Source organism: Thamnophis elegans, chromosome Z, assembly GCF_009769535.1.
Source record: "Thamnophis elegans isolate rThaEle1 chromosome Z, rThaEle1.pri, whole genome shotgun sequence".
NCBI lineage: Eukaryota > Metazoa > Chordata > Lepidosauria > Squamata > Colubridae > Thamnophis > Thamnophis elegans.
In genome coordinates, this window is record NC_045558.1 from 55,741,494 (window position 1) to 55,766,338 (window position 24,845).

General features: G+C 40.1%; 1 protein-coding gene across 1 annotated transcript in view; it reads left to right on the forward strand.

Moving 5' to 3' along the window:
• The window catches only part of LOC116521162 (prostatic acid phosphatase-like), a 117,916-nt gene that overhangs the window by 36,626 nt on the left and 56,445 nt on the right, over positions 1 to 24,845 (forward strand). Inside the window, exons 2-3 of the mRNA XM_032235859.1 lie at positions 6,022 to 6,117; positions 15,684 to 15,770. Of these exons, the coding sequence (XP_032091750.1) occupies positions 6,022 to 6,117; positions 15,684 to 15,770 (183 nt within the window). The remainder of the gene's footprint in view (positions 1 to 6,021; positions 6,118 to 15,683; positions 15,771 to 24,845) is intronic.

Sequence of the window (24,845 nt, forward strand, 5' to 3'; positions counted from 1 at the left end):
ATATGACTTCTTTATATAGTTTTTTTTACATATGAAGTGTGGTTTATAATTGTTAGTATATCTTTTTCTTTCTTTTCTACTTTTCTTTCTATTTTCTATTTTTTTTCTATTTTCTATTTTTCTTTCTATTTTTTATTTTTCTGCAATTTTTACTCTTGTTTTATACATTTTTTGTTTTGTATCAGTCATTATACTCTTCAATACAATTGAATTAATAATCAATGCAAAGTTGTTTATTATGCAGTGAATACTTCTTCAGAAAAACATTAACATTTGTACAACATGTAGATTTAAAGAAATGAGGTTCAATACTTTGTAGTTCAGTATTTTATGGGACCATAATAATTGCTTTAGCATGGTGTATACAAGGCCATGTTTTAAAGCTGTAAAATGGTTATTAATTTTGACATAAAATATCAATGCAAAAACTATATTTTTATCCAGGTTTAATATCTATTGTGTTGGGTGAAGACAACCTTACATTTAAATTAATTTTAGCAGTAGGATAGAGCTTATCTTTGTTCCCTTCTTCAGAAATGCTTCAGCAAAGAGCCACTAACTTTTGGATGTTATTAAATGCAGATTAGTGCTTTATTTTAATACGTAGTTTTTATTAAGCTTTTTACAAAACAAAACATAAAAATCAAATTCAACATCCATTCTTCCCATTCTGAAGACATCGATATATCCCCTTCTGTTTAGCATCTTACATACTTTCCATTCGTTTTTCATTTGCAATTTCCTCTTTACATTTCTAATTCCTATAACCTAATATTTACATATATCAATATTCTACTTTCATTCGTTATTCCTATTCTCTAACCACTGATACCATTTGTCCATACTGTATAGTGTTCTTTTTCTTCTTTATTTTACAGTTTGAGAGTTAATTTAACCATTTCCACGCAGTCCATTATTTTTTTAATTATCATGTTTTCGGAGGTATAACATCTATTTTCCAGTTTGGGGCATATGCTATTCTTCCTACTGTCAGTATATGAATTAAGATATAATTGATTTCCTTTGTAAATGTTCCTCTAATTACTCCTAGCAAAAACATCTCCAGTTTAAATTGGATTTGAAGGCCTGTTATTTCTTGCAACCAACTTCTTATTTTACTCCAATATTTCCTCCCTTCCGGACAGGTCCACCACATATGAAAGTATGAGCCCTGTTCATGTTTACATTTCCAACATCTGGGATAAATTGGGCAAATTTTTGCCAATCTTGCCAGTGCTAGATGCCAACGGTAGAACATTTTATATACATTCTCTTTATATGAGGCTGACATTGTTAATTTATAATTTATCATCCACAACTGTTCCCAATCTCCTAATTGAATGCTATAGCTGAAATTCCTTGCCCAAGCCATCATATTTCCTGTAATTATTTTCCCCTTCGGATTTTAATAAATAAGTGTACACTTTGGTTATGAATTTCTTCTCTGTTCCTAATAATATTTTGTCTAATGGTAGTTGTTCTTTTTCAATGCCATATTCCTCTATGTCTTTTTTACATCTTGTCTGCAGTTGTAAGTATGGTTACCAGTCAATGAATATTCCCTGTTCTTTCAATTCTTGAGTTGTTTTCAGATTTCCTTGATTGTCTAGCAATTGGTTGTAGGTGCTGATCTTGGTTATATCTAATGTATTTGGATATATCATTGGTTCCATGGTCGATAGCCATCTCGGTATTTTAATATAGTGCTTTGACCTGATTTTTCTCCAGATTAGTAATAATGCTCCTCTAATTCTGTGGCTTTGGAAACGTGAGTGTTTTGTATTTTTTTTCTCCCATAGATGTGCATGCCACCTTGTCTGTAGATCATGTCCTTCTAGGATAAGTATCCTTTTATTAGTAAGGAGTACTGATTCTTTGATCCATAACAAGGTGGCTGTGTAATAGTATACCTCCCAATCTGGGAATCCGAAGCCACCTCTAATTCGACTATCCTGTAATGATTTAAGACTTATTCTAGGTTTCTTCCCTTCCCATATAAACTTAGTTATTGTTTTATTTAATTCATTAAAAAACTTTTGATCTAGTTTTATGGGAATCGTTCGGAATAGGTATAGCCATTTTGGGAGTATATTTATCTTAACTGCAGCGATTTTCCCCACCATTGTTAATTTAAGTTTCCTCCAATGTTCTAAATCTTGTTTTGTTTTTTCCATTAATTTTTTATAATTGTCCTCCTTTATCATTGAATACCTTGCTGTCAACCAGATCCTAAATATTTAATTGTTTTTACAATTTGCAGTCCAATTTCCTCTTCCAATTCATTTTTCTGATTTGCCATAAGACTTTTAACTAATATATTTTTTCTTGTCCTTGTATATTTTGAGCCCCGCTACCTTATCAAATTCTTCTATTACTTCCAACAGTACCTTTCCTGAATCGATTGGAATTACTATGAAAAATACCAAATCATCTGCGAACGCCTGAACCTTGTATTCCTCATTCTTTATTTTAATTTCCTTTATTTCTTTTTTGGGAGGTCTCATTTGCTCTAGTAGTATTTCTATTGAGAGGATAAAAATTAGAGGTGACAGTGGTCACCTCCTTTGGTTATGTTGAAACCATCTTTGTGGTCTCCATTTACTATCACGCTAACTGTTTACTTTGAATAGATTGCCGATATCATTTTCTCAAAATTTAATCCAAAATTCATATTTTGTACTTGTTTAATAAAGAAGTCCCAATTCAAATTATCAAAGGCTTTTTCCGCATCTAGAAATATTAGCGCTGTTTGTTTCTCTGTATGTGTTTCGTAATATTCTAATGCATAGTACTATTCTAATGTTATTTCTGATTTGTCTATATGGTAGGAATCCATTTTCAGTGTGGATTATTTTGTTTAATGTATTTTTCAATCCTTTTGCTATAATCATCATAAATATTTTGTAGTCGGCATCTAGCAACGAGATTGGTCTATAATTTTGGATTTTTTTGTTATCAGTGTCTTTGGGGATTAATGTAATATAAGCTTCAGCCCAAGATTTTGATATTTTTTCTTGTTGTAGTGTCTCATTATATAGTTCTAACATTAAGGGTTCAAATATTTCATACATCATTTTGTAAAATTCCCCTGGGAGATCTTCTAGTCCTGGTGTTTTACCACTTTTCTGTTTAAATATTGCTTTTTTCCATTCTATTTGGGTTATTTCTTTATTTAGCATTTCTCTACTTTCCTCCTCTAATGGGGAAGCCATTTTTCTTTGTAGTCATTATTTATAGTTAGTCAATCAATCAATCAATCAATCTGTCTCCTCCAAGTTACCCTAAATCAGCTTCTAATCAATTTATACACTTTCCTTAAATATATTTCTAGGACTATTTAATTCATACAAATTGCTATAACAAATCTAAATAGGTATTGATAAATAATTGAATAATAAATAATAACTAAATAGACTAAGTACCTACTCATACACACAGTGTATTCCTAATAATTAATTAAGTCACACATATAATTAACGGCAACTTATTGTTCTTAATATATTGAGCATAAATGTTAAGTTAATTGTATATAATTATATATAATGACTGTTCCAATACTAGTAGCAAACTTCAACTTTGTTTTCTAATATTCCAAAAGAAATGAAAAGGAAAAAAAGAGCCAGTGCCTCCCTCTGACCTTCAGTAAGCTTAACAGTTAGGCAATCCACTTTTAACACCAATCGAGGAAGAGAGCTTTTTATTCTTCCGGTTTTAAGTCCTGCAATGGATGTCTATCTTCAGTTGCTACTTTCTCCTCACTCCGCCTACTCCCCTTTCACTGGTTCTTTTTCCTTCAACTTTAATCATTTGGCAATCCACTTTCACTCCACAACAAAAGGTTTAAACCCCCGAGCTATATTCCCACAATGTGCATCTGCCTTCAACTGCTATTTCTCCTCTCTTCGTTTACTTTCCTTTCGTCAGCCTGCCATTTCTCTTGCTAGGAATTTCTTCTGTCTGCTCCCCTTTTCTCTGTGTCTCTGCATCTCCGATTGTCTTCTTATGACAATGTCTTTTCTTGGGATGGTTCTTCTCTCCTTAGTTTTAAGCAATTAGGCAGTGTAAACGTAACTCCAAAGTCAAAGGTTTTAAGTCCTCCAATCTTGTCACGGGAACCTGTCTTCAATTACCACTTTTCTTGCAGCTATTTCTCCGTCCGCTCCCCCTTTCTCCATTTCTCCACTCATCTTCTTGATCAGGGGTCAGCAAACTGTGGCTCTGGAGCTGCATGAGGCTCTTTCATCCCTCTGCTGGGGCTCCCTGTCACTCAAACTATGTGTCACAACTGCCAATGTGCGACACCTGGATGTCAGCACACAGAAGCAGACAGCATTTTTGATTTGCAGCAGGTGGATAATTTAAGTTCGGCTTTTTACTTCATAAATACAAGGACTCAAATAGATGTTGAGTATTTTATTTGAAAATAACCTTCAACCCAGCATCTTTTATTTCAGAATTCAAAACGTTTTTGTTGCATGCAGAAATAAAAATTTGTTTTCTCTGATTTGATTTTTTTTATACATAGCATAAAGGTAAAAAAAATCTGATACATGCAGTGTTATCTTCATTTTAATGTCAAAAGGGTTTTGTGGCTCCCGATGTTTTCTTTTCTGTGGAAAATAGGTCCAAATGGCTCTTTGAGTGTTTAAGATTGCAGACCCCTGTTCTCTCACTACCCAGTCACAGCCATCTCTAGTGATTTTGCTTCTCTCTTTCGAGACTCACTCTCCCACCTTCAATTTCGCCTTCAATTTCACCCACTTTTAGTCCCTCTGCCACTTTCTTTTTTAACTTACAATATTGGGTTTTCTCCACTGCACTGATATCTCAGTCTCTGATTTCAAATTCTTCCTTCCTCAGCTTGCCAGGCTGTCACAACTACAGATCCGCCATCATGCCAATGACAGCACATTTTCCACTCTGGATTTGTGGAGTTTTCTCTTTGTTGTGGCCGGCAGTTGCCTTCCACCTTGCCGCCCATTGAGTCTCCCCACTATTGCATTAATCCCTCCAGGATTGATGCACCCTATAAGACCCTCCAGATCTGAAAAACCAGATTTAGGGAGCAGAGCTCTGTTTACCAGCTTCTGGCTTGTCATGACATCACCACCAGATTAAGTCATTTTTATTGGTATACAATCACTATTTATATGGTTTTAAAATAATAATGTAATAGTATAAAGGAAGGAAGGAAGGAAGGAAGGAAGGAAGGAAGGAAGGAAGGAAGGAAGGAAGGAAGGAAGGACGGAATTTGCATTTTGCAATTGGCCAATAGTTTGCTAGTCAAGGCCAATGAGGTTCAAGTGGTACTCCAGAGGTTTGGTTGCGAAAGGCACTTTACTTGGAAGGGTTTACATTATCCCAAGTATCTCAGGAAGATAGACAAAAATGTCAAATCCAGTTTAAACATCCAGCTGACTGTATATCCAATCATAATAATAGAATTGTTTCAGTAATAATGTAGCCTAGGATCTAGAATAAGTTAAAAGTATCTAGTAAGGAAAGATATATAGGTTATAGATTTCAAATTGAAAGATTCTAAAATTATTTTGATATTTTTTCATGCATTCGTCTACCTTTTTCTTATATATATATTGTGTTGAAGTTATTTATGAGTGATATTTAATCAAAATAATAAATTTCATATGCATGCTTGTTTAAATGTTTCTTCATATCCTTTTTTTATACTCATGATCATCAACATCATCCTAGCCATTGTCTGTGCACTGCAGGATGAAGTAGATCTTCTGCATGTTTCCAAACCAATATGGTCTTGAGCTTTCCTTTGCTGGTTGGTGCTCAATACTGGCTGATGTTTGTGCTTATTTATAATATGTTAATATAACATAATATAATATTTATATTATATTAATCTAAACCAAGGTGGGCTCTCTCTTTCTTTCTCTGTCCCCGCACCATGTATAAGTGTGTGTGTGTGAGAGAGAAAGGATTAAAAATATATCAAAAGGCTTAGAATGAAAAAAATATAAAGTGATATAGTCTTATAATTTTTCTTCCTAGATTTATCGACATGGAGATAGAAGTCCGATTGAAAACTATCCCAATGGCTTACACAGTGAAAGTGAATGGCCACAGGGATTTGGGCAACTGACTAAGGTGTGTTGTTTTCTATAATAGTAAAGACAATAAATAATACATATAATAAAGGGATGTGATTTATAATTAACTTTTATTGATTAGCATGTAACGATTACATAACCTTCTCCAGCACTGTACATTTAAGATACATTTGATGCCAACTCTTAGAATTCCTCCTCAGTATTTATTGTTCTGTTACAGTTTGTTTAAAGTGAAAAAGAATTAGGACAAAATTCAGACTTTTTTTTACAACATAAACTCATATTTTCAAATTTTGATCTCAGATGAATAAAACAGTATAAAGAATTAGCCCCAAATTAATACATTCTGAGACTAACAGAGAAATCTAACCTTTTCTCCAAGAGAGAAGAATTAAGATTAAGCCAGGATAATATAGCTGAATTCAATAAAAATATATCTGTCCATCTGTCTGTCCACCCATCTATCTATTCTCTGCCCATCTATCTTTTTGTCATGCTACCTGCCCAGCTAAAACCAGCAAACATCAATTTTGACAGCATGATACAGGAAGATGTCAGAGGCATCTTGATTAATTCATACTGTGCAGGAGAAGGCAATGCTAAATAATTCCTGTATTTTTACCAAGAAACTACATGGGTAAAATACAAAATGATTGATGATATAGTGTCAAATAATGTGACCCACAGGTCAGATGATACTCAACATCTTACTGAGGAATTGAGCATCTTTCCAAATATGAATGTTTTAAGACATGGCTAGATCAGCATTTTACAAACTTTTTTGATCATGGAACATCTTAGAAGCATTGGTGAAATTCAATTTTTTTTACTACTGGTTCTGTGGGGGTGGCTTGGTGGGCGTGGCCAAGGAAGGATACTGTATGTATTTGATTTGTCAATCATTTACAAAATAATAGGTATAAGAATAAACATAAGAATGAATTAAATGGGTACAAATAAATGGGGACAATAGGACACAGACGGTAGGCACAATGATGCACTTATGCATCATCCTAACTCTATTCCTCTCTATAACTCTATTCTTGAGTTCCAGTAAGCATTGTTAACCACAATGTTTTTCCTTCTTTCACCTACTTCTATTGCTTGAATGTTTTGCAATAGGTTTGGAAATAAAGAGAAAACATTTTAAATATAACTGCAAACCTTTATTTTGGTACAAGAAAAAATTGGATATAGCCACAAACATTTATTTTTGTGCAAAAAAACATTGGATTTACATCAATTGTGACAAATGAAATGGTTTCATTTTTGTACCCAAAATAGTCTGGAAATTGGGCTTAATGTCTAACAGTTAAATATGTAATTTAAGCAATTTATGCCTAAATTTATTTTTGGTATAAGCATAAGCTGAAACCCCTGATTCACATTGATAGGTGAATGGGAAAGGAGGGAAGCAGAGCTCAGATAGCTTTTTTGCTACTGATGGGTATATATTTATCAGTCCCATCCAAAAGTCATTCAGTGGCATAGATTCAAATTTTGTTTTAAAAACACTGAATTAAGCAAGATGTGAAGTTTATTTTGGTTGACAAATGGATTTTCCCCCCCACTCAATATTTCAGTTAACGTTTGGGAAGTATTCCGATAGATATTTCATGAGGTTCATTAAATGCTCATAAATGTTTTTGTGCACATTAGTGTCCAGGAGTGAAACATGGACAGCTATGTGCCTCTTCATTTCAACCTGTCATTAGAGTAAGGGAGGGGGATATTGACTATGAATAGATTAATTTGGAGAAATGAAACTTCTGCAGTTCCATGGGAGCTTGCGAGACACGAAACTTTTCAAGGTCATATCAACAAGTATGAAGCAGGAGATGGTTCCCACAACAAATATAATTTGTTTACATGTTCTACATGGAAGCCTGGGGATTAGGCTGGGAAATTGTTTAATTGTTTAACTGGTGTCTTAGAAATTCAGAGTTAGTTTTACCTTATTCTTATGCTATGTATTCAATAAACAATACGTTTTTCAGAACTGAAATGACCCTAGACTTTCAAGCTGGATGTTGACAATTAGTTTTGATTTTCAGCTTGTATTTTTCTCAAAAACTGGACCAGGAGATGAAAGCATTCAAAAATTTTCTCATTCACATATTCAATCCAAAAATTAAGTCTGGTTTTCAATGATGTTATTTTGTATCTCACTGTGAATATGATTGTTTCTTTCCACTGCAAAGATTTAGTAACTTCATTAAGTTTCCAAAATATGTTGGCAAGTAAAGTACATTGCATGAGCTACTTCTCATTGCATGTATTCAGCATGTATGCCAGGCATGCAAAGGTCTCCGTTATGAAGAAAATTGGAAGCTTTTTGCACAGGTCAAAAGTCTGGTCAGGATTGCCTCTTGAAAGTCATTTAATTTCTTTGTGATTTAGAAGCAATGGTATTGACTAATTTGCAAAAAGTCTTGACTGGAGTCAGTGGTGGGTTTCCATTTTTTTACTACCAGTTCACTCATGTGCACTCACACATGTGTGCAATGCTTCTGTGCATGCACAGAAGTGTCTGGGTGAGTGGGTGGAGCTGAACTGGGAGCAACCCACCTCTGACTGGCATGAGTGAGACTTTACACAACTTTACACAATGCATTAAAAATGTCCTTTAAATCAGATCAGAGGTGGGTTCCTACCAGTTTGGTCCGGTTCGCCCAAACAGCTAGTAAAAATCTGGCATACCTTTCTGAATCGGTAGTAATGGCGGCCTGAACCAGTCCCCCGGTTGCCGCTTGCTTGCCCCGCCCAGTCTCTGCTCTGCAGTTTGCCTGCCTGAAGAGCTGCGCCCCTGATTTGTCTGCCAGGTAAGCCTGCAAGTAGCAGCTTAGCTAGCTGCCCCTGCATGCTTCCCTGTGGCCCTGCTATGTTTGCCTGCCTTCTACGTGGCCTTCTTGGCATTCCTGTAGCCAGTTTGCGAAGGCAGGCAAGCAGAAAGCTGGGTAAAAAACAGGGAAGCATGGCAGAACTGTGGGGAAGGAAGCAAGCAGCCTATTCCCTTCCCTGTGGCCTTGCCATGGTTCCCTGCCTTCCATGTGGCCTTACCAGTGGTCCCCCATGCCCGCTTTTCTTCTGAGGTTGGCATCCAGCCCAGCCTGGCCAGTGGGTAGGTGGAGGGCTCTTGGTGGAAATGCAGACATTGTGCTGGGATTGAGAGGGGTGGTGGCAGTGGAGGCAATGCTGCAGAAGGGCAAGTGAACATCCAAGGGCTGCTGTACATGCATTCACTCTATTTCTACAAAGGCAGATCCCCCTGCTGCAGGGCAGTCCAAAGAGGACATGGGCATGCTGCCGAAGAGGCTGCCTTCCACCCGGGCCCGCGTGCCTCTCATGCCAGTTCCATGGGACTTTGGGCTCCAAAGCAGCCCACTGGCTTTCCATCCAGCCACCTACCTGCTTCTTGGCCACAGCAGTGCTTACTACTGGCGAAGAAGTGGAGAAGAGGCAGAAGCTGCTGACAAGCAGGTGGGAGGCATCCCCTCATGCAGGGAATGGGCTGTGGCTGGGTCTCCTTCCCCCCAAAGTGCCAGACTCCACAGGTTGAGTTCCTGGAGTAGCACCGGCAGGCGGATGAGAACAGCAGGCAGCTGGCCAGGTGGGAAGCCAGTGGGCTGTTTGGGAGTCCAAAGCTCTACGGTTCCAGATGGAAGGCAGCCTTTTCTGCAGCATCCAATCCCCTCTTTGGATTGCCCTGCAGTAGGTGGGGAGGTTTCAACCTTTGCATAAATGGGGTGGGCACATGTGCAGCAGCTCCTGGATGTCCGCTTGCCCTCCCAAAGCACTTTCTTCCTTCTCCCGATGCCAAAAGAAATAACATCCTGCTGTCCTGCAGGTCCTGCATGGTGCAGTTCTGGGATAGTGGGATACTCTTTCTTTCAGGGGCAGGAGATCAGGCAGTGCACATGTGCAGCAGCCCCGGGACATTCGCCGGTTGCCTGCTCTCCTGAAGCACTTTCTTCCTTTTCTCGCTGCCAAAAGAATATCCCGTTATCCCAGAACTGCACAGTGCTGGGAAGTCCTCCAGTGTGGATGTGTCTGGTGGCAGCAGCAGCACCAACAGAACATACCCTGCCTTCAGGGGTCCATTCCCCCAGCCGGATCAACCATGGTGACACCTAAGGACAGTGGGATATTCTTTCTTTTGGTGGTGGGAGAAGGAAGAAAGTGCTCCAAGAGGGCAGGTGACATGTGCACTGCCTGCCTTCCTGGAGCACTTTCTTCCTTTTCCCACAGCTGAAAGAAAGAAACAACATCCCACTGTATTGCTGGTCCTGTATGGCCAAGTTCCATGATGACAGAGAGCTAAGGCAAGTTTTGTTGTCGCCACCACTGCCAGGCACAGCAGCATAGAACTAACCGGTGTGGCACAGTTTCGTGATGGTGGAGAGTTAAAGAAAGCTCTGCTGCCACTGCTGGTGGGCATATCGGCACAGAGTTCCCCAGTGCGGCACAGTTCTGGGATGGCAGATAGCTAAGGCAAGCTCTACTACCACTGCCAGGTGCATCAACAAAGAACTCCCTGGTGTGGCGCAGTTCCGGGATAGGCGACAGCTAAAGCAAGCTCTGCCACAATGCTGCTGCCGGGCCTGTCCACGTAGAACTCCCCAGTGTGGTGCAGTTCTGGGATGGTGGAGAGCTAAGGCAAGCTGTATGCAGGAGAGCTGCACAGGAGAGCTCCGTCTATGTGCCCAGGCCAGGTGTGTGTGAGAGAGAGTGTGGGGGGGGGGGGGAGGAGAGAGATCTCAGGAGCCTTTCTGGATATAAGATGATGGCTATAACAACTAATGTTTCTATAATGTTAACATTGTCAGGGTTCCAAATAACATCCAAAGTTAAATCAGAATCCAAGGCGAAGTATTGTTCAAAGTTCCAATTTATTAAGCTAAAGCTAGGGTTGACTCACGTTCATCTTCGTAAGTTGGTCTGGGAGGCTCCAATCATCTGGTCAGCTAGTGGGTGTTGCTTTAGTCATCTCCAGCCATGTGTTGAAACAGCCTTGCCAATTTTTTCCCAATCTGATAACTTCAAAGAACCCCTTTCAGGATAGAAAGAACAAGTTAAAGCAAGTTCTCGTACCAGCCTAAAAAGAGCATTCTGTGAAACAGATAATTCAGACTTTTTAAGAAGATAACCCAACTCATTTACGTGCTTCCTTTGTTCCTGAGAAAGCAAGGATCACATACTTACAGAAACCTTGAGAGATAAGGTTGAGAAGCCCTATGGCTAACGACGCGTCTATCCTTGCTGGACAAAATATGGGTCCCTGTTCCAGGTGCCAAAATTGGTTCCTGAGGCTGAAGATGAATGAAAATAAACCAATCCATGGATAGCTGAACCAACAGAAGTTTATTAAGTATCCAGAATCAACAGCAGAATCAACAGCAGTTTATTAAGGATTCCATGGATAGCAGAATCAACAGCAACTTTATAGAGCATCAGACAAGAGTTTTATAGTTTCTCAGATTCTTAGTTCTCACTTACTTTACATGTTATTACAATATTGGTTAACAAGTCTCCAAGGCACAGTAATTGGTTAGTAATTACATCACTGGTGTTCGTGAGAATGTGCATGTTCTCACACACTGAAAGAATCAAGTGTTATACATTCAAATGAGTAAATGTTACAGGTTATACATTGTATCATCCCGTGTCCTTGTTCATGTCTGGGAAACTCTGCAAGTAAAGAATTGCTGACAAGCAAAGAATTGCTGAAGTTTGTGCTTACACGTGTAACCACAGTTCTAAGAACCATCCAGATGATGCATTGTAATAACCCTACAGCCATTCGTTGTAGTAGTCAAGGGGACTTCTCCAGAAGTGGTTTCATCATTGCGCAAGTAGCATAGTTTTTAATGTAATTTTCCACTTCCAATTTCATTTTTGGCCACTAAAATTGGCTCCTGGCAAGGTGGAGTGTTTTTAGGAATCCAAAGTGGCCTCCTATTTTCACATCATGGCTTCGCTGTAGAACTTCCAGCCTCAACCCTGCAGGGACGTACAGTTTGGACACCTTCCAGGCTAAGCCATCCTTCATCATTAGGATGTCCTTATTAATGTTAAGCCACGGGTCTGCTGGGAACACCAATTTCATTGCTGTTATCAGTTTACCCTGCCTTCGGGTGGTGACCTGGGATGCCTTTTGGAGAGAGGAAGAAAGGATGGGGGTGAACCACTTCTTCCTTCTTACTGTCATATTGTGGTTTTCTTGACAAGGCATCTGCCAGCACGTTCTTCCCTGCCGGGATATGTTTCAGTTCGAATTGGAACCTTTGGAAGTATTGTGCCCAGTCTTTGATGGGCTTTGAGAGCTTTGAGGTTTTTATGGTCAGTCCAGATCTCGAACGGCACATCCCCCTTCCAGGAAATGTCTCCAAGTGAGCAGAGAGCACCTGATCTCATACACCTCTTTCTCCAAAATTTCCCACCTCCTTTCAGTAGTGGTGAGTTTTTTGGAGAAGTAAGTGCACATCTTCTTTATTCTTTTGCAGTAGCACCGCAGTTACAGCTACGTCACTGGCATCCATCTGGATTATGAATTGTCATTCTGAGTCAGGGTGTTGCAGTATAGGCTATTGAGCAAAGAGCTGTTTTAATTTCTCAAAGGCTTTTTGACAGTTTATTGTCCACTTTAGGGTTTGCTTTGCTTTTGGCTTTGTCGGAGAAGGTCCCATTTTTAATAGCTCAGTCAATGGGAGGGCAATTTCTGCGAAAGCCGAAATGAACTGCCTGTAGAAATTGCAAATCCAAGAAATCTCTTTAGTTGTCTGCAAGTACTTGGAGGTTTTCAGTCTAACACAGCTTTCACTTTTCCTGGATCCATTTCTATCCCCTTGTTGAAGATGCGATAATCCAGATAATCTAGTGAGGTTTTGTGGAACTCACACTTTGAAACTTTGCATATAGCTTGGCAGCTAGACGTTTTTCCAGGACTTCCCATACCAGCTTCATGTGTTTTTCCAGGGTTTCAGAAAAGATCAAGATGTCATTGAGATAAATGAACACTCCATAGTACAGATGCTCATGTAGCACCTCATTTATGTACTGCATGAAGATTGTGGGTACTCCTTGTAGTCCAAATGGCCTGACTTTGAATTGAAAGCTGACTAAAAGCAGTCTTCCACTCATCTCCCTCGCTAATTTGTATGTGGTAATACACCTCTCTCAAGTCCAGTTTGGTGAATACCTTGCCTTTAGGTATTTAAAATTTCGAAGAATATTTCCCATGCTGGAAAATGGATTCAGAAGATGGAACTCACTCCCTCCCTCCCTCCTATCTATCTATCTATCTATCTATCTATCTATCTATCATCTATCTATCTATCTATCTATCTATCTATCTATCTATCTATCATCTATCTCTATTTATCTAGCTAGCTAACTCTGTCCAAACAGTATTATACCTGATAGAATACCTGGGTTGATAAAATGTCTCTGTTCCTCTCAAGCTGTTCTTGTTATCCAGACAAATAAGGCACCCATAATAATGCCTTTATATTGCATGGATACAAGAGAGAAAAATATTGGCCCCTCACTTCATCCTTTTCTGTCACCAATTCAGAATAACCACTATTTCACCAGCTTTGGATGAAAAGGAAAGGTAAAGCTGGCTGTCCCCTCTTATTAACAATGCAGCCCACTTCTGCCAGCTGATTTCCTTCTTCTCTTATGGAAATAAATATGTTTATAAAGACTATAAAAGTGGAATATTATGTAAATACAAGGAATATTTTTTTCACAGCAGTGAAGTGTCCGTTGCTCAGTTGGTGGGTCAACTTTGTAAGGTGCCATATATTTTATGGTGCATAAAAACTAGTTAGGTCCACCAATAGTGTCCCTTTGGAAAGAAAGAGTAAGAGAAAGAGAAAGAAAGAAGGAAGGGAGAAACAGAGAGAAAGAGACAAAGAAAGAAAGAGAAAGAGAAAGAGAGAGAAAGAGAAAGAGAGAAAGAAAAAGAAAGAAAGAAAGAAAGAAAGGGGAAGGGAGAGAGAAAGACAAGGAAGGAATGGATGAAGGAAGGAAGGACAGAGGAAAAGAAAGAAAGAAAGAAAGAAAGAAAGAGGAAAGGAGGGACGGAGGGAGGAGAGAGAACTTATGACCACAATTGAGCCCAAAATATTGGTTGCTAAGCAAGAGCATTGTTAAGTGAGTTTCACCACATTTCACAAGTTGGCCACATCCACCCAGTCACATGACCACAAAGCCACACCCACAAAATAAGCCACACCCACAGAACCAATAGTAACAAAAATTGAAACCCACTCCTGAATCAGATGGAATGTTCTTCACCACAAGGGCATGCCAATGCAAGATGCAATGACTATTGGTACAATTTGGCACTACAATTTTATTCTTGATAAATAAAATTTACCATTCCTTTCTATTTTCCCACCATTGCTGCAGCCCGTTGCATACATCAACCCACTTATCCCCATCAATGCATATAACAATTGATGATTTTAAAATTTTCTTTCCCGGTTTCCCAAAAATGCATATAGAAAAAAATATTCTGCAATGAATATTTGGTGGATGGGCTCAGTTACAGTTGGAATGAGTACCCCATTAAGAGACTTGAAATAACAGATTAAGAATAGATTACAATAGAGAAAATACAGGGGAAACTCGAAAAATTGGAATATCGTGCAAAAGTTCATTTATTTCAGTAATGCAACTTAAAAGGTGAAACTAATATATGATATGTGATAGGCTCATTACATGCAAAGCAAGATAGTTCAAGCCGTGATTTGTCATAATAGTGATGATTATGGCTTTGCTTTGAGTCTATCTCATATATTAGTTTCACCTTTTAAATTGCATTACTGAAATAAATGAACTTTTGCACGATATTCTAATTTTTTGAGTTTCACCTGTATATCTTTGTGGCTGCTAGGAGTTAAAAACAATTTGATGGGACATAATCAAAATAGAACCAGTTCCAAATCAGCTATTATGTGTTGAAGAGGACATGTAAAGAATCTACTTTCCATAGAATAGAAGACTTTTGTTTGGAATACTGTAGTCTAAAATAAAATCAGAATACATCATTTTTGGGGAAGTATGACTATGCGACTAGACTAGTTTAACTAGTCATTGGCAGATTCCACATTGAGGTACTTTCAAATAAAGAATAATAATACATGCCATTGACTTTTTATCAGCTGGTAAAAAATCCAATGTAGTCACAACTTTAATGAATTATCCAGAGATGCAATAAGAGTCAGGACAGCATATTACTATCTTAGTAAACTGTTGTATCAATATTACAAGGCTGAGTATGGAGCTTTATAAATTACAACAGTTTATTTAATGACTGCTTGAAGTTACAAGGGCATTTAAAAAGTGACTTATAACTGTTTTTCACATTTAACAACAACTGCAGTGATTCACTTAACAAATGTGGCAAGAATGGTCGTAAATTGGGGCAAAACTTACTTAACTGTCTCGCTTAGCAAAATAAATGTGGGGCTCAGTTGTGGTCATAAGTTGACGATTACCTGTAAAAGCTTATGGTATGGCTATTACTTAGATCATGCAAACTGGAAAATGCATTTTCCTTTTTAAGTAACTCATGGCTATATTGTTTTTCCATAGATTGGGATGCAGCAGCAGTATGAGCTTGGACAATACATAAAGAAGAGATATTCAGATTTTCTGAGTGCGGGTTACAACAGAGAGGAGGTGAGAACAAGCACATTAATGAGTTTTATCTAATTCTAGTCATATGTTGCTCAAAACATCAAGGATTCAGAATTTTGATACCGAAAGATAAACTATACATGTTTCCTATATACCTTTTATCATACCTATAGACCAGTGGTGGGTTTCAATTTTTTTAGAACCTATTCTGTGGGTGTGGCCTATTTTGTGGGCGTGGCTTGGCAGTCATGTCACCAGGCAGGTATGGCCAACTTGACATCACTCATGCACACTCAATCACATGACTATCACCACCCAAGCCATGTGGCAAATTTTTTGGGGACTCCTATGAAGAGGGGGGGGAAGAGAGGGGAAAACCTCCCAAAAATAGACAACTGGAGGATTAAGGGCTGAAATTAGGGAGATCGGAGAAGGCAGGACAGAGAGGAATCCAGTAGAAAGCTATCACATGCTGAAGAAAGAACTTTGGGAGATCAGAGAAGGCAGGACAGGGGAATCCAGTAGAAAGCTATCACATGTTGGGGAAAGAACTTTGGGAGATCGGAGGAGGCAGGACAGAGGGGAATCCAGGAGAAAGCTAACACACACTGGGGAAAGAACTTTGGGAGATTGGAGGAAGCAGGACAGAGGGGAATCCAGTAGAAAGCTATCACATGCTGTGTAAAGAACTTTGGGAGATCAGAGGAGGCAGGACAGAGAAGAATCCAGGAGAAAACTCCTGAGCTTGCTGCTGCTGTCTGGTGGATCGTGCCGCTGGACCTCTCCATGCTTCTCCACCACCTCCACTCCCAGGTATGGGACTTGACACCGAATTGGGCTAGGATAGTGCGGATCGGTGGGGGGAGTGAGTGATGGAGCGACTTCCAGACAGACGGGAGTGAGCAAGCGAGCGAGCGACAGGGCCAAGGCAGGCGTTCCGGAAGTTACTTCCTGGTCCACCGGTTGAATCTCCTCTCACCGGATCGGTAAATTTCACCATCCAGTTCTCCCGAGCCGGTGTGAACTGGCAGAAACCCAGCACTGTTACAGACATAGTGAACAACTTGCTTCCAGAAGTTGTGAATCCTTCAACACTTGATGTTGGATAAACATTTGTCTGAAGTGATGTAGGGAGTTGGACTAGAAGTCCTCCAAGTCTCAACTCTGTTATTATATATTCTCAGATATATTCTATAATATCTGAGTGCTAGCAATTTACAGAAATTGCAGATGAATAAATGTAATTTTCTGTATATTTTATCAATTAATATATCTGTCTGTCAGATTTCTGTGTCCAGGACAGGTTAAGATTTCAATTTTTCTCTCAACAATAACACGTTAGGAAATGTTGGGCTGCGAAGCCCAAAGTCATTCATAAGCTTCTATGGTTGAGAGTAGATTTCAACTTGGGCTTCTCTAGTCCTCATTCAAAACTTTAAGAAATATCACATTAATATTCAGACATTTTTAATGGATGTCTCAACTCCCTTCATCTTTAATGGAAGTTTCAAAAACAGATAGCTTAGAAATTCTGGGTGGACATCATGGCATGATTGAACACAAGGAGTGGGGCTCCATGAACTCCTGTGAATTGTCCTCGTTGGAGGGTCCCCCAAAGGCTAAAATCACCCTGTAGGGTTGACAAAGAAAGGAGGGCTACCCTGCAGGTCGCAGAAGTGGCAGCTCTCCAGATGGACCCAGGGATTTCCTCCCATCCAATGACAAAAAGGAGAGGCAGCCATTATGGTTGCTGTGAAGCTGTGGCAGCCAAAGAAACAAAGAACGTGCTAGAGCAATGCAGGTGTACAGTGATTGAAACTAGGTGAGAGGATTCTTTTTTTACCTAGAACCTAACTCCAAAGAAAATAAACCTTGGAAAAGAGACTCTTTGAAATGCTTGTCACAGCTGTGAATAATTACAGAGAGAAAAATTATAGACCTGAAAGAAATGGAATTAAAGGGAGAGTGCAAAATCATTAAAAGATAGAAAAATTGGATTTTTAAACTTTATTGGCAATATTTTGGTAAGGCATTTTAATATGCTGGAATTATTTCTGAATATTGACTATTTGCAAAAAAAAACCCACCCCTGAAATAAACATTTATCAGATTTTATGCAACATTGAAATTTAAGCTAAAGGAGCCATCTACTGTTGAATGGAATATATACTAAACTCCTACAACCTTGGAAAGTACTGACAAGGGGGGGAGTGAAAATAAATAACATCTGGAGGACTGCTGTGCTCTCTACTGTTCTATATCTATATATGTCATGGTTATTGAAGGATTAACTGTGAGATTATTTATGGAAGACATCTAAAGAAAGCTACTTTAAATCCTAAAATCTATGACTGAAGTTACAGAGTTGACTTAAGGAGACATTTGGAAATCTTCCTGGATTACCTAAATGGAACTAATTGACTAACTCTGGGACACAAAGAACTGTAACTATTTTATTCCCCTGAAGAGCAATGCTAGGATTAACCAAATGGTTTCTAAGATGGCTTTCTGAAGTCATAGACAATTGAGGCTTTGGGTGGTGACAGACTACAATAGACTAATGAGCTATATTTGTAACTGTCAAAATAAGACAACATGTTGATTCAGGGGGAGATGAGTGGATTTCAAAAAGAAATTGTGTTGATGCTCAGAAATACTTATGATATGCTGATAAAGAACCACAGGGAGATAAAAGTGTTAATGCATAACATTGTAGGGAAATCAGAAAATGTTCAATAAGGAGCAATGAATGAAGAACATAAAACACAGGAAATAGAGGAGATAATAGAAAGACCAGACAAAGAGACAGAACAGATAGATCAACAAATAAAACAAGAAGAGAAGAAGGAAAAGACAATAAAGACTTATGAATCAAATATATATTAAGAGATCAAAAATGGGATTGGATAAAAAGAAAGATATTTTTGAAGAGAAGATACTCCAGATGTATGGCAGCAAAAGATAGTAGAGATGGAAGAAATATTTGTATTAAATAGGAAAGGTGTAGACAGACAAAGACCCAAAGAAGGTGTTTGGGAGGCAAGTCAAAAAATGAATAAGAATTGAAATATAAAGTGGGCAAGAAATGATGGTTAGAAAGGAAATGCTGTTTAATATAAGATTGGCTTTATTGAGAGCTAAAATAGAGGTAGAAACAAGATCAAGGAGCAATATCATTATAGATATTTTTATATAATATACTAAAAGTAATAGCTAGATCTGTGTTGATGAACCTATGGCACATGTGCCGGAAGTGTCATGCAGAGCGATTTCTCTGGGCATGCACCAATTGCTCTTCGGATTCTGGCACACCAGCCAGCTGGTTTTCATATGTGCGGGAGCACCAGAAACTGAAAGAGCAGCTGCCAGGGGTGCATGCACGTGCCAGGAAGATGATCTTCCGATTTCCAGCATGTGCATGTGTGCCAGCCACCTGGCCTGGTTTCTGGTATGGATACGCACGTGAAGACCAGCTTGTATGCCCAAAGACGCAGAGAGGGGATCTCAGTGGTAGCTTCCTAGGGGAGAGAGCTGTCAACCATGACAGGTGGGCCAGGACTTTCCTCCCTCCCTGCCCGAGTGAGCTTCTTGCATGGCCCCAGCCCTCCAGCCCATGGTACCAACATGCATCCATGGAGAGCCTGGCCAGCTCGGGTATCCCAGAAGAGTAGCAGCAGCAGCAGCAGCAGCAGCAGCAGCAGCAGCAGGACAATGGGCAAGAGCTATTGGCTGGCCAGGAGTGAAGGCTGTTCTCATGCTGCCGCTTGCAGCCGGGATGCTGGAGAAACTACCGCTGCCCCCTTGCCACTGGCTGGCTGGTCACTCCTACCATCCACCCTGTTGTTGCCGCTGCTGCTCTCTTGGGGTGGCAGGGCTGCACAGGAGCTGAATCCACTCCGAAGAAACATCTGTCCAGCGCCGTAGCAGTCATGCTCCCTTGACAGAAGTGGCAGGTGAGGAGGTGGCGGAGGTTCTCACAGTGCTACTTCCAGCCAGGAACAACTGGCTGGCTGTGACCAAGGAGGCAGCAGCGGTTCTCCTCCAGCATCCCAGCTACAAGCAGCAGTGTGAGAACCACCCTCACCCCCAGCTGGCTGGTAGCTCCTGCCCCTTGCCCTGCCACTGCCATTGCTGCTCTCCTGGGGTGGCAGGGCTGTATAGGAGCTGAGTCCACACCAGAGGAACATCTGTCTGGGGCTGGGGTAAGAGGCACACTGGCAGGAAGTGGGCGCACTCCCTTGGCAGAAGGGATGGAAGGGGGATATGATGACTTGTTCTCAGTGGCGGGCTGGAGGGGAGCTTCAGTGACACTCTTCTGGTTTCTGGAATGTGCATTTGTGCCAGCCAACTGGCCCCTGTGTGTGCATTCATGCTAGAAACTGGAAGACCAGGTGGCCAGTGCCAGTAACTGGCTCCTCTTCCAGTTTCTGGCACATGGGCACATGTACGCACGTGCGTGCTCCTGTTTCGGCATATGGTGCAGAAAACGTTCACCAACACTGAGCTAGATGTAAATATTAGTTGTTGAAAGATGGTATCACTATGTATGTTTAAATAATATTGTGGTTGTTATTAGAATGGCACACAAAAACAGTGAACAACTAAAAAATTGACTCTAATACAAATATAATTACATAAGTATGATTAATGTAGCAAGTATTATTATTGCTATTATTATCTGTATTTAAATGAATGCTACCCAAATGCCTCACTGGTCATATGATGTATATCCAATAATAATAATAATAATAATAATAATAATAATAATAATAATAATAATGATGATGATGATGATGATGCAGCAACAAACAAATGCAAGTATTAGAAATGGTCAAAAAACAAGTAAAAAAGGTAAAGAATTGGACATCACCTGGAAAGGACCAATTACATGGTTTCTGGCTCAAATATCTGGCCAGTTTACATGCAATATTGGCCAGGCAACTGAATGAAATTTTACAAAAGGGCCAAATTGATGAATGGTTGACAACTGGAAAAACATACTTGATTCAGAAAGATGCAACTAAAGGAACAACACCTGAAAACTACAGACCAATAACATGCTTGCCAACAACCTTCAAATTACTCACAGGCATTATTGCAGATAACATGATGGAAACAAACAACATCTTGCCAGTAGAGCAAAAAGGCAACAAAAGAAGGAGCAGGGGCACAAAAGATCAGCTCCTAATTGATAAAATAATATTAGAAAATTGTAAGAACAGAAAAATGAACTTGAATATGTTCTGGATTGATTACAAAAAGGCATTTGACTCACTGCCACATAGTTGGATCATAAAATGCTTAGAAACAACTGGCATTAGCAAAAATATTACATCCTTTACTGAAAAGGCGATGAAACAATGGAGAACTGAGTTGGCAGTAGGGAATGAGATCTACGGAATGGTTAATATCAAGCGAGGAATTTTCCAGGGTGATTCACTTTCACCTCTTCATCATCGCAATGATCCCACTATCAGTAATCTTAAAAAAAGTGAAATTAGGCAATCAAACAGCCAAAGAAGCTGAAAAAATTTCGTCTCACAATTAGTGTGGGTGCCAAGATATGTTGCATTCGTCCATCGGCCTGTGCTGGAAAAACAGTAATGAGCAGGCTCCTGCACACAGGTAGCTACATCATATGTGATGTTGAGCAAACTTTGCGTTCTAGGCCAGGTAGCTTGTTCCCATCCTGTTTCATTAAAGGGAATAGCATGTAACACCATGCCACCTTTGCTATCAGCCGGGATATGTAAGCAAATCCAACAATTAGTTAAATTAAAAAGTTGTGAAACCTTCTTCAAGTCCTGTAAATAAGAATTGGGACCCCAGGCCCCCAAGTCATGTGTACTACACCAAGGGAACATCAGCAGGCACCATGTAAGGCCGGACACAGCGAGCAGGTGTCCAGATAATTTCACCATGGTCTTCAACTGCAGCATAACCACGACCCCAAGTAATGAGGGAGGCAGGGCCTTTCTAGGACGGGTCTGGCAGATGTCGGTAGTACACTTGTGGACGTGGAGAGTCTGCAGGAGAAGCAGAAAAATGCCTGCTGGCAGCCGTGAGACCCGGGGTGCCGGTAACATTAAGAAAGTTGAGAGTGTAAAGAGTAAGATTTAAAACATTTTGTATTCCAGGTAAGCCGGGGTTATTTTCCCCTTTATTTTTGGAGTGTGCAGCAAGAGCAGTTTTCAAAGTTTGATTAGCTCGTTCCACAATGGCTTGACCAGTGGAGTTATAAGGAATACCAAATTTATGGATAATGGACCAGCGATGGCAAAACGCCGCAAAGGCGGAACTAGTGTAAGCCAGGCCATTATCAGTTTTCAACTCTGTTGGGTTACCCAAAACACAGAAAGTCCAAATACAATGATTGATAACATGTTTGGTGGCCTCACCCCATTCGGGGGTGGCCATAATAAAGCCTGATTGGGTGTCAATGGAAACATGTAAAGATTTCCAAGGGGCAAATGGCAAATATTGAGTCACGTCCATTTGCCACAATTGACAACTTTGCGTTGACACCTTGGGGAACTGCATGTGCTTGAAGGCTACAGGTAGGACATTGTTGAATAATGGTTGATGCCTCCTGAGCTGAAAGAGAAAATTGTTTCATAAGAGCTTTTTTATTCTGATGAAAATATGCATGACTATCCCATGGAGTAACTGGGGAAAGGACTAAAATGGAGGAGGCTGCAGAAGCAGCTCCATCTGCCCGGGCATTGCCCTCTTGAAGCATGCCCGGAAAAGGCAAGTGGCTACGAATATGGGCGGGAAAGAAGGGACAAACACGACGTTGCAAAAGGAGTTGAAGGGTAAGAAAAAGGCTTAGGAGAGAGTCATCCAAAGAGGGAGAAACATAGGAATTAGGCAAAGAAATAAGAACACGATACACATAAAGGCTATCCAAAATCAAATTAAAGGGTAAATGGGGAAAAGTCTGAAAAGCCAAAATTGTAGCGGCAAGTTCAGCACGTTGAGCAGAGGATTGAGGCGGGGTGATTTTTGTGTGTCAGGATCCATCCTGTTGCCACATACAAGAACCATATGTTTTTCCCCCATCCACAAAAAGCATCAACGTATCCAAGAGAGGGGAGGTTACCAAGGAAGTAGACAGAGAAAGGGGAACGTTGAGGAAAAGTTGAAAACGGGGATCGGAAGGTAAATGACAAGACACAAAACCCAACCAATCGGCCAAGGAAAGTCGTAAGACATCAGATGTGGCCAAGAGGGGTTCCCAAACAGTAAGAGAAATGGGGACATACAATCCAGCAAGATCAAAATCAATAAGGCATTTAGCTCGAAAGCAAGCCTTATTTATTAAAAGAGCCATTAAATGAGGCTGGGAACTGATGGACTTACGTGGAGTATGAGGGAGGTGTAACCATTCTACAACATAAACTTTTTTGTCATGGCATTGTATAAGTGCCCCAGTGGGTAACGGAGGAGTAGCAAAGATTGCCAATGAGAGTGGGTGATCTGGTAGAGCTCGAGCCACCCAATGGGTGGTCATTGCCTCATTTATTAAACTAAACACTTGTTCCTGGGCCGGAATAAGAATTACAATAGAAGAGGGGCCTAAAGGTCCCTTTCATGCCATAAATAATGGGGCTAATTGCGAAGTGGTAAGAGCCAAAAAGAGTCTTACAAAATTTATGGTGCCTATAATTTGCTGCAAGGCAACCAAAGTCAAAGGCGAGGGTATTTTGATGGAGGGTACTACCGGAGATGAGTACGAGGCCAAAACCTTAAGGCCTAAATAGGAAAAAGGTTCATGGGTTTGAATCTTGTCTGGGGCTACTTGAAGTCCAAACGAGGCCAATAATGTAATAAGCTCTGATAGCACAAGTTGTACTGTACCCTTTGGGCCAGGAGCCGCAACCAAAATGTCATCCATATAATGGTAAACCAAAAAAGTAGGATGAGAATTACGGAAAGGTTGTAATGCAAAATCCACAAAAGCCTGACACATAGTAGGGCTATTAAGCATTTGCTTTTGTACTCGGACTCAAACACCACATACTGGGTTCCATTAAGCAACATCCGAGCCAAATCTTTCCAGTCCTGCGGTAGCAGTTCATAGGGACCCGCTAGAGAATTAAGAAGTCCTCTGGAGTAGCGACTGGTAATTCCATAATCCTTTACCGCAGTTTTTAATTTTTAATCATTACCAGGGGCATTGGTTCCCAGTCAAAAACAATACCTGCTTGTGTATTTTGGTATGTGACTGGAAACAACTCACTATCCTGCAAATCGGAGGCGTCTAAACCTCCTTCTTTTATTGCTTTTTGATAAGCTCCTCTAATAATTCCTGGCTGTTGGGCGGGCCAGAGGAGCTGTCAGCAGTAGTCTGACAGCACATGGGTTGGGAAAAACCTTCAGGAGCCATGGGTTGGCAAACCCGTAAGTCTGGAGCAGGAGTTGTTAACATAACAGACATTGTTTGATAAGGAGGTGGATTCAACAACAGCTGATGAGGGGATTCAGCATGTATCTGAATCAATGTATAGGCAATTTTCCACAGACAAAGAACATCTGGGGGAGCCCTCGGAACTTGGTGGAGGACTGCGCCAATTTTCCTCCATGTCTCAGCTTTTAAGGAACCATGTTCTGGATAAGATGGACAGTTAGCCTAAACGTAGGCAAGCAATTTTTCAGCCTCTGATTTAGAGAGAGGCTTGGTAGTTTTACGGTCTTGGATGCTTAAATATTTTTTTCTGCCTAATTGCCTAAGCTCTTCAACATTCACTTTCTGAGCTGCAGACATTCCACCCCCCATACTTACAAATTTGAGTCAGTCGCCAGCGACGTCATCGGGTGCACCAAGCCTATTCCAGGCGGTAAGCAGAGGGTTAGCAGGGACATATCTGTCAGCACAGGATCACATCGGGGTCACCACGTGTGGTGGTCTCTCATGAGGAATAAGACACGCAGGCAAGATGTCTCGGGATGAGAGCTCAGAACAGAGTCTGAAACTCCCTTTTATTCTTATTACACTCACTAGCACACAATGTTATCAATTAGGGCCAGAGCTGGCTATGGCCAGTTACTTTTATGAGTCATTTATCCTGTTTTCCACATCCCATGCGCTTTCATTGTTTCATGTGCACTACGGCA